The following is an 11,131-nucleotide window of genomic DNA, read 5'->3' on the forward strand; positions in this document are numbered from 1 at the left end:
ACTAGAGTCAATAATCTAGTTTACATTTGTAAAGATATAACACCTTGGCCTTCTGGTGCTTATCATGTTTGCTTATGGGAGAGGTTTCAGTCAACGAATCTGATATACTCAGAAACGTATGTATTTTGTAATTCATTTGCGTCTCTACGCATTACTCAGTTTTTCAAATGAGTCAGCATTAATCGTAATGTTTGGTCTTCTGGTGGAACCTTAATTCCGCAGTCTGAAATATGTTACCAATATTGTCACATACAATATAGTTTCATAGTTCTGACACTACCGGAACTACACCAAGTTCTCAAAGAACTCTTTGACTCAAAACACCCTTGGTCATTGTCAAAACAATGAGATACTCTACCTTCGTTTGTAGAATCCGTCACAATATTTAGAACTCATCTAAATCTAGCATAGACTCTTTCTAGCCCATTGTGCTACCTTTTAATGAACACATTAGCTTAATTGAGATTGAAATTCATTTTTATATGTGACTAAACTAATATCGGTGTAACACCTTACAGCGATTCAGTTGTCATTACCCCATATAAAACTACATATTTATATCCTTGGCTCTGACAAAGCACTCAGGGATATTCTTACTGTTGTCCAATGATCATCTTATGAATCATTCTGATATATGCTCGTAACACCTTTAGAGCATAGTACATCTGATTGTGTACATATTATTCGTGATCTAAAAATCACTCATGTGTTTTTACTCATTGAGTGTCAAATACACTCAAGTCTTGTTTAAGCCTCCAGATGGAAAAGAACACCTTCTTAACGTTTTCATATTGAACTAATTCAATATTCATTCTATGTACTTTGACTTAAACTTATTATGCGTTTCAATCTATCTTCATAGATATTGACGCTAAATATGTTTTTAGTCCATATCCTTTCATTGAAGTTGATTTTCAATGAAACCTTCTAATCATATCAAGTACATGATTACATTATTTATAATCAACGATATGTCATCTACATAAAGTATTATAAATATGTCTTAGCGCTCCCACTTAATTTCTTGTAAATGCAAGCATCTTCATCGTTTCTGATGAAATCAAAAAACTCTTTGATTATTTCATCCGGTGAAGATTCCAACTCCGTGATACTCACTTTATCCAGTGAAGTTTGTATACCTTTCTAGTATTCTACGGACTAGCAAAACTCTCAGTTGTATCTTGTATACACCTTTAATACACACTTCTGTTAAGGAATGTATTTTGCCATCCTACTTACATATCTCATAAAAGAAATATGTAGCGATTACTAGAACAATCCGCATAGACTATAAGCATCGCTGCTGAAGATCTAATCTTATCGCAGTCAACTCTTTGAACTTTGTCATAAACAATCTTTTGACAAGTCGAGCTTCTTCAAGGATATTATATCCAAGTCTATCAATTGTATAGATCTATTTACTTTCTAAAAGTATTTATTCCTTCAAAAGGTTTACCAGGCTCCAAGCTTGATTTTAGATACTATCTTGGATTTCATGGCTCCTAGCCATTTTAATGGAGTCAGGACCCATCATAGCTTCTTTGTATGCAGTTGGTTTATCATTGTTCAAAATCAATCCTTTGTTCACAAATCATTTTGATCACAAAGTAAACCATACCTACAAGGTTCAATAGGTACTTCGATCTCCATGACTATAACACTTTGTGGACATAGGAGCCATGATCATCGTGGCCACTTCCGGAACCATATCCGATGCTGCGCTACTCTGATCATCATGCTCAGGTTCATCAACCTTATCAAGTTCCATTGTCCTCCCACTCAAATATTTCGCTAGAAACAATTTCTTGGAAATAAGCAAGTAGCATCGACAAACACTTTTGTCTTTGACTTCATAGTGGAAAGAATTCCCAATTTGTTCTCTGGGATAACCAACAAAGACATTCATCCGATTTTGATTGTAAACTCATTTACTTATGCTATGCATACCAAAATTTAAGAAAGGACTATTAGGGTTTATACCCATGCCATAACTCATATGGTGTCATTTCAACGAATTATGATGGCGCTCTATTTAGTGTAAAAGTGGTAGTCTCTAAAGCATAATCCACAAAAATATAATGGCATCATTTTATTTTATCTCATCATTAATCCAACAAGTTTTGGATACGTCTCTCGGACACTCCATCATCACTATGATACTCCAAGAAACGTGAGTTGTAGAACAATTTCATAACTCTCTTAGATGTTCGCTAAAACTCGTAATTCAAATATTTCCACCATGATCCAATCATAGATATTTGACTTTTCTATTACGATGATTTCCACTTCATGCTGAAATTTATTTGAATCTATTCAAATGTTTCAAACTTCTTCCTTATTGAATAAACATATCCTTATATATACACTCAATTCATTGTTGGAAGTTTTCATGAAGTAGAAGAATCTCCTGCACACAACTATGCCCAGTGAACCACATACATCAGCAGGTATGTTTCCACTAAGTTAGTTGCCCATTCAACTCTTGGCCTATGAACGGTATTTCAGTCATTTTCTTTTAGAAAAGATTTGCAAGTGCCAAACGATTCAAAAATCAAATGACTCCAAAAATCCATTTGCATGGAGTTTCTTCATGCGTTCCTTTCTAACATGACCTAAATGGCGGTTCCACAAATAAGTGGAATTCAAATCATTTTCCTTATGGCATTTTAGCGTCAGTGTTATGCATGTGTGTTTCACCATTAAGATTTATAATAACTTATCCATCGTATATGGAGTAAGGCCACAATTTTAACAACTCGTTGTTTTCATTTGACCAGAGCAAAATAACAATTATTAAGTTCTTTATTATAAATCTGAAGGGCTAGGTAGAATGCCAACGATGAATATAATAACACTTTATTTTGTTCTAGACGTGCATTATTACCACATTCCTTATCAGTCACTTAGGCCATTGTATTCTTGTATTGCGTTGTGTTGTATGACATCTCATACCAACCAATATGGTATAAATACCCAAGAACTTCATTGTGTGACCAATCAAAGAATACATTCATAACATGTATATCATCTATATACACCTGAGCTAGACTTTCTAGTATTTTCTTTCTTTCTGCCAAAATCTTTTGTAGTTTCTCTTTTGGCTTTCCTCATATTTCAGAAAACACTTCAACATCAATAACTTCTAGGTTTGTTGGTCAATTACCAATAACCTTGAGGTTCTTACTTTGAAGTTGATCATCACATGACAAGTGTTCCGGATTTCACTATTAGTAACCTCTTAATGTGATGAACAATTTCATTCATAATTTTTATCCATCAAATCATGAAAACTTTCCGAGACCATGTCTGTACATGCTAGGCTCGTCAAGTTTAACCTCAGTATTCACATGTGCAAATCTGGCTTGCACCCGTTGTATGTACACGTAGAATCTATAACACCCGATCATCACGTGATGCTTCGAAACGACGAGTCTTAGCAACAGTGCATACTAAGGACGACCACTTCATGGATATGTGAATATAGTTAGTGCCCAACTAGTTGGAGAATCGGGACGCCTAGCGTCTTCAACCTTCGTACATTCCCATAAAACTTATGAGTTTATGTAGTCTCACTAAATTATATTCTATCATCTTGTAATAAGGTTTTAGATATCACATATATCTCACACCTTGCTTATTTCTGAAAACAAACTTTCCAGCTCCTTACTTTTCAAACGGATTTGAACTTCAAGTTTCACGGAGACAAGTTGATTTTAGGTACTAATTGAAACCATTGCTCTAATGTGAGTTTTACCAAAAGTTTGCAATATGACTTAATCATTACTTGATTCTTTAACAATACGGTACCAGTCCGTAAAGTTACTTGTCAGATTTAACAGTGTTTCTATCTCAATTACAAGACTAGCGCCTGGTAGATAGCGGATGCCAATTCTACACATTTAATTCAAAATACTATTCAGACTATGTTCATGATAATTAGTTCAAGTTTTAATCTAATTACTAAAGAGCTCCCACTTAATACAACATCCCTCATAGTTGTTTAGTGGCACACGATCCATATCCACTACACCAAAACCGATCATCACGTGAGATGATGTAGCTTCAATGGTGAACATCAACATATTGATCATATCATCCATATGACTCGTGTTCAACCTTTCGGTTTCCTGTGTTCCGAGGCCATGTCTGTACATGCTAGGCTCGTCAAGCAAACCCAAGTATTTCCGCGTGTGCAACATGGCTTACACCCGTTGTATGTGAATGTAGAATCTATCACATCCGATCATCACGAGATGCTTCAAAACGACGAACTGTAGCAACGGTGCATACGAGGGGAGAACACTTTATTATCTTGATATTAATGTGAGGGATCATCTTCTAATGCTACCGTCGCGATCTAAGCAAGATAAGATGCATAAAGGATTAACATCACATGCAATTCATAATGTGATATGATATGGCCCTTTAGTCTTTGCGCCTTTGATCTTCATCTCCAAAGCACGGACATGATCTCCATCATCAACGGGCATGATCTCCATCATCATCGGCGTAGCGTCAAGGTCCATGGCGCCGTCATCATGGTTGTTCACCACATGTAGCAACTATTACAACTACTTTGAAATAATACTACAACATGAAATATAAAGACAACCATAAGGCTCCTGCCGGTTGCCACAATACAATAATGATCATCTCATACATATTCATCATCACATCATGGCCATATCACATCACCAAACCCTGCAAAAACAAGTTAGACGCCTCTAATTTGGTTTGCATATTTTACGTGGTTTAGGGTTTTCGAGTAAGATCCAATCTACCTACGAACATGAACCACAACGTTGATTCAAGTGTTATCAATTGAAATTGTAAATTGAATCTTAACTATGGTGAGAGAGACAGACACCCGCAAAGCCACTTATGCAATACAAGTTGCATGTCGAGCGTGGAGCAAGTCTCATGAACGCGGTCATGTAAAGTTAGCCCGGGCCGCTTCATCCCACCATCCCGCAAGATGCAAAGTACACATAACAAGAGACAACAAAAGCATCAACGCCCACAAAACCATTGTGTTCTACTCATGCAACCAATCTATGCATAGACACGGCTCTGATACCACTGTAGGGATTCGTAGCATAGAAAACAAAAAATTTCCAACCGCAAGAACGAATAACAAGCCAAGATCTAATCTAGTAGATGGTAGCAACAAGGTGAAGATCAACATACCCTCGAAGATCGCTAAGCGTTAACGAGATAAATCTCGTGGTGGATGTAGTCGATCACTTGCCGCTTTCAAAAGCGCGTAGAAGATCTTGACGGTGCCACAATCGGGCAGCACCTCCGCACTCGGTCACACGTACGGTGTTGATGACGACGTCCTTCTCCCCTTTCCAGCGGGCAGCGGATGTAGTTGATCTCCGTGGAATCCAGCAGCACGCCGGTGTGGTGGTTGTGGAGGAGAAATTTCTGCAGGGCTTCGCCAAGCCGGCGCAGATTGAGGAGGGAGGAGAGGGGCGGCTAGGGTTTGGGCGCAGGGTGGTGCTGCGACTTGGGGAGCTAGGGCTGCGACTTGAGGTGCCCTTGGGGTGCCCCTTGGTCCCTTTAAATAGGTGGCCAAGCCCCTTGGGTCATCCATAAACCTGCCCCCAAGTTTGACTGAGTTCCGATAGGTTTCCGGTTCCGAAAACCTAGTCCTACTCGGACTCTTTTGCCAATTCCGAAATTGCATTAAGGAAAGACTCCTTTTCCCTTAAGGCAACGTGGTTGCACCTATTATGGAACCCTCCGGACTTCTTTAGACATCCCGGGTCGTCCCGGACACTTCCGGAACCTTCCATAATATTCCGGACTATTCCGGTCCTTCCAAAACCTTCTAGAAGCTCCGGTCAAAACACCGGACTTTTTTCGAACCCCGGAAAATGACTTCCCATATATGAATCTTATTCTCCGGACCATTCCGAACCTCCTCGTGATGTCTCGGATCCCATTCGAGACTCCGAACAACATTCGAGCTCCATTCCATATTCCATATCTACTTAAAACGACATCAAACCTTAAGTGTGTCACCCTACGGTTCGAGAACTATGCGGACATGATCGAGACTCCTCTCCGATCAATAACTAATAGCGGGACCTGGAGATCCATAATAGCTCCCACATATTCAACGATGACTTCGTGATCGAAAGAACCATTCACATAAAATAATAATTCCCTTTGTCTCGCGATATTTTACTTATCCGAAGTTTGATCGTCGGTATCTTCATACCTAGTTCAACCTCGTTACCGATAAGTACTCTTTACTCGTACCGTGATATGATATCCCTTGTGAACCAGTCACATGCTTGCAAGCTAATTGGATGTCATTCCACCGAGAGGGCCCAGAGTATATCTATCCGTCATTAGGATGGACAAATCCCACTATTGATACAAGTGCCTCAACCCTATACTTTCCGAACACTTAATGCCACCTTTATAACAACCCATTTACGCAGTAGTGTTTGGTGTCATCAAAGCATCCATCCGGTGTAGGTGATTAACATGATCTCATGGTCGAAGGATTAAGTTACTATGCATATTAAAGCTTGAAGCACAACGAACTTAATGACTTGATCATATGCTACGCTTACTATGGGTGTATGTCCATCACATCATTCACCTAATGATATGATCTTGTTATTAATAACATCCAATGTTCATGATCAGGAAACCATGATCATCTATTAATCAACAAGCTAGTTCAACAAGAGGCTTACTAGGGACTCCTTTATGTTTATAAAACACACATGTATTAATGTTTCCGGTTAATACAATTATAGCGTGGGATGTAAACATTTATCATGAACACTAAGATATAACAATAAACACTTTTATTATTGCCTCTTGGGCATATCTCCAACAAGAGCTTCCTTCAAACTACCTACCGACACTGGAAAATAAGAAGAAAAGAAAGGTTACTGAGTATGATGTTTGTATCCTATGTGGGGTCGAACGAGATGACACATATCATGCCTTTTGCAGATGCCCAATGGCGAACGAGGTGTGGCACATCCCGAATGTGGGCACATTTCATGCCACTGAGTGTACTGATGCCCCTTGATTGATAAATCTCATCATTCGCAAAAAAGAAAAAAAAATCTAGTGAAATCAATTAAATGCCCATGATGGATTTTATAAGCTAACAACATTAATCAATTTTATGTAGGCAAAAGAAGCTCAAATAACGAACACACAATAAAATTAAGAAAATAAGGTAAATCATGCTTGAAAAACTATAAATAGCTGGTGGCCAGAGTAAACGCGAAGCTAGGAACAATTAATGTAAAAGGAATCCGAAAATGAAAGGAAGCGTAGGTGGAGTTGGAATCCCTTTTTTAAAGGAGTGGCCGGGTTTGGAATAATCTTTAGAGGTGGCCTGCCAGCCTTTGGTTCTCTTTTCAGGATGCCTACTGCGCCTAATATTCGCTGACTCTTTTTGTTGGAATTTGCTTTCGTGGCCAGGTTTGAGCATCTATCTAGGTTTGATAGGATTCTGACCGACGTTGGAAAAAGTGGGCGGCGAGGCGAGCATCTATTCCTTCCCTTCCAAACGCTCTCCTTGAGGCCTCAGCCACAAGTGTATATATATTGCCATCATAGCGCCCTGCCTGCCTGCCTTTAATTTCCCACACGATCGAGCAAGCTAGGCAACAGCATGTCATTGACCACCGAGAGTATGACTACTTCCTTAATTCTTCATCCTGCTTTTTTATATGTTGGCTATCTCTAATTTGATGCATGCTTGTTGATGGAAAGATACAATCCTTCATTCATATAGATAGAGTATGTAAAAGTTTCCAATTGATTGACAAAATTTTGTACTACTATAAATCAATCGAGTCCAAAACAAAATAAATTATTTATCGAGTCCAAAAAAAAATTTATTTATTCAATTTTTGCTTTCTGACTGGTAATTTTGTGGTCTAGAGTTTGGGCCGCCACCCGGCTCCCCTGGCTATTACTGGGTTTATTACCCCATTACTAAGTCTCAAGAGTTAGTTACCGCTCTGGCGGCATCGAAAACCCATCCGGTACGTATGTAGCCATGCATTTTTAAAAAATTAATTAATTGCCATGGCTTTAAATACATTTCTGAATTGTATTTGGAAATTGAAGGTGGTGCTCATGTTCTGGGAGAAACGGAACGAACTATGCAACGTCATGAAGGAACCCTTCTGGAATATGGCCATGGCTAAAAAGAAGGACGCCGTATTCTGCCGGGTGGACGTCGACAAGTGTAAAGATATCACGGAGCTGTACCGAGTGGAGGCGCTGCCCACCTTCTTGCTCATCAAGGATCGCAATGAGAAGGGCAGGGTCGTTGGCGCCAAGATGGAGGAGCTTAACACCACCATCAAGGCCAAAATATATACCAATATACCAATATAGTCCAATGTGATAGTTAGATATATACCCGTGCGTGGAAAACAATATATTATATATATGCAGAAAGAGAACATAAACGCAAAAAAAGATAATTTCTCCCTGTTTACTTGACTCTGTGTAGCTAGTTTCTCTCTACTTCGCAATCACATATATGTTGTTGTATTCTACGGGCATAATGACATCATGTGTATTTCTTTGGATCTAGTAATTTTGACCTAAATAAATGCCGCGTACCTATGAGGGGTAACTCGCGGTAATGGCGTGTATAGCACATACATGTGATGTGCCTGCCCTTCCCATGGGACTGCTGAGGTGTTTCACAACCCTCGTAGAAACCCATTACCCGAGCCTCATACTTGCGCGTGATTATTCTCCTTGACGCCGGGGCCGACAGAATTGGTATTAGAGCATGGACTGCTTTTCAGGAGCCCTTGCAGCGGACGTAGTTGTGTCTAGAACTGATATTTTAATAGCTATATAGGAAAACTTTATGCGCGAGAGTAAGAATTCTTTTTTACTTCTTACCCCACACACCCTCCCTCTGGTAAGGAAGTGTAATGGATTTTACTTTGTTCTTACCTATTTCACCTAGGTTTTCACGTGTCCCGGCTTCCGTAGTACCATAGGTTGTTGTTTGGTTTTGTGTTGAGAAATGTTGCTTGGATCCAATTTATGTGTCACTTCATCAATCATGTTCCATTGAAAAATCTTTCTTGCTCTTTGGCATCATGTTGACTTGTTGTTGTTGATTCCGGTGACATGTCAAGTTCTTTCTTCTACGGAGTTGTTTCTATCAAGTTCATGTATGTGTTGCTCATCTTCCAATAAACATAACTTGGGTCGTGTTGACACTTGCTAATGTTTAAAACTTCAGTATAGCTATATACCACTGTCTTGCGAGATTTGTGAAGTATTGTTAATGCTATCATCATAATCTTTGCATGTTGTCATGGAAGCTAGAATTCGCACTTGAGAATTTGTACTCAGAGCTAGTATCTTTCTTTTTCATCACCCCGCTTTTCTTCAAAACAAGCGATGGTGCGTTCTTTTCTTCCTCAAGTCATCTATCTTGGGCATGTCATTTCTGCGAAAGGAATTGCAGTCAATCCTAAAACTGTCAAGGCAGTTGTTGAATGGCTTCCTCCGAAGAATGTCAAGCAAGTGAGAAGCTTCATCGGTTTGGCTAGTTATTGCCGCCGCTTTGTTGAGAACTTCTCCAAAATTGCTAAGCCTCTCACGGATCTCCTGAAGAAAGAGAAGAAGTTCCTTTGGACTCCGGTGTGTTAAGAAAGTTTTGAACTCTTGAAACAGAAACTCACTTCAATTCCAGTCCTTGTTGCTCCAGATACTTCCAAGCCTTTGCATATATTCTGTGATGCCTCTCTTCAAGGTTTGAGTGCAGTTCTCATGCAAGAATGTCAAGTTGTGGCGTATGCTTCTCGTCAGTTGCGCAAGCATGAACTGAACCATCCTACTCATGATCTCGAGCTTGTAGCGGTTACATGCCTTGAAAACTTGGCGCCACTATTTGTTGGGCAACCGTTGTGAAATCTTCACCGACCACAAGAGCCTCAAATACATCTTCACTCAGCCCAACTTGAATATGCATCAAACGAGATGGATCGAGACCATCAAAGACTTTGACTTGTCTATCAACTACACTCCTGGCAAAGCAAATGTGATGGCTTATGCGCTGAGTTGCAAAGACTATTGCAATAATCTCATGGTCGAAGAAGCACAACCTCTCCTTCATGAAGAATTCCAGAAGATGAATCTCCAAATCGTTACCGAAGGCTTTGTTGCATCTTTGGTAGTCGAGCCTACTCTTGAAGAAAAGATAAGAAAGGCACAGTTGAGAGATGCCTTAATTGAGAAAATCAAGGAGAATATGCATGAATCAAAGTACAAGGCTTTCTCTCTTGATGATCAGGGCACTGTGTTCTTTGAAGGACGCATGGTCATTCCTAAAGTCCCAAGCTTGCTGGCATTGATAATGAAAGAAGCTCATGATACTTGATGTGGGCATTACCCTTCGGGTACCCGACGTTACCCTACCTCCTCTGGCCCAGCAGGGGCCCATCAAGAGCACCGCAGTCCAAGGAGGCTCAAGAACCCGATGATCGCGCGGTGAAAAGATGGAAGGAGGCGATCTCTTCGGGTACAAGGCAAGGAAGCGTTTAAATATGGAAGGTCTAGATAGATTGAACCCATATTGTAATCGAATCTGAGCAAACTCTCGAGACCTGGCCTCCTATATAAAGGCCAGGAGAGGGTTGCCAGATCCCTCTTGACACAACATCATTGAGTAATCACCCTATGCACGCATACACCAAACCCTAGGAACCTTGTCCTTCGGCAAGAACACAACCACGCAGTCCTTCAGCTGCCCCATTGTAATCGATTTCACCTATAATCAAGATCAGACAGGCAGGACATAAGGGTTTCACATCTACGAGGGCCCCGAACCTGGATAAATCTCGCCTCCCGCTTGTCTGGTATCCGATGTCTAGTGCTAACATGCAGGATTCCATCAACCCTAAGCCCCTCATCGTGGGCATTGCCGAGGAGCCACCTCGTCAATACTCCTTTGTCTATACATCCTGGAAGCATCAAAATGTATCACGATCTAAGGCTGACATTCTGGTGGTCAAGAATGAAGCGTGAAATAGCAAAGTAGGTCTCCGAATGTGACGTTTGCCGCCGAGTCAAAGCTGACTGTAAACGACCGGCTGGTGTTCTTCAACCCTTG

At 40.2% G+C, this 11,131-nt stretch overlaps 1 protein-coding gene across 1 annotated transcript; it reads left to right on the forward strand.

Moving 5' to 3' along the window:
• The first annotated feature begins 7,534 nt into the window (after positions 1-7,534).
• On the forward strand, positions 7,535-8,580 carry LOC127338013 (thioredoxin H-type 2). The gene is made up of 3 exons (XM_051364306.2): positions 7,535-7,670; positions 7,924-8,027; positions 8,113-8,580. Exons 1-3 carry the CDS (start codon positions 7,652-7,654, stop codon positions 8,383-8,385), a joined length of 396 nt encoding a protein of 131 aa, XP_051220266.1. The 5' UTR covers positions 7,535-7,651; the 3' UTR covers positions 8,386-8,580.
• Positions 8,581-11,131: the final 2,551 nt, after the last annotated feature.

This window comes from Lolium perenne, chromosome 3 (genome assembly GCF_019359855.2).
Source record: "Lolium perenne isolate Kyuss_39 chromosome 3, Kyuss_2.0, whole genome shotgun sequence".
Taxonomy (NCBI): Eukaryota; Viridiplantae; Streptophyta; class Magnoliopsida; order Poales; family Poaceae; genus Lolium; species Lolium perenne.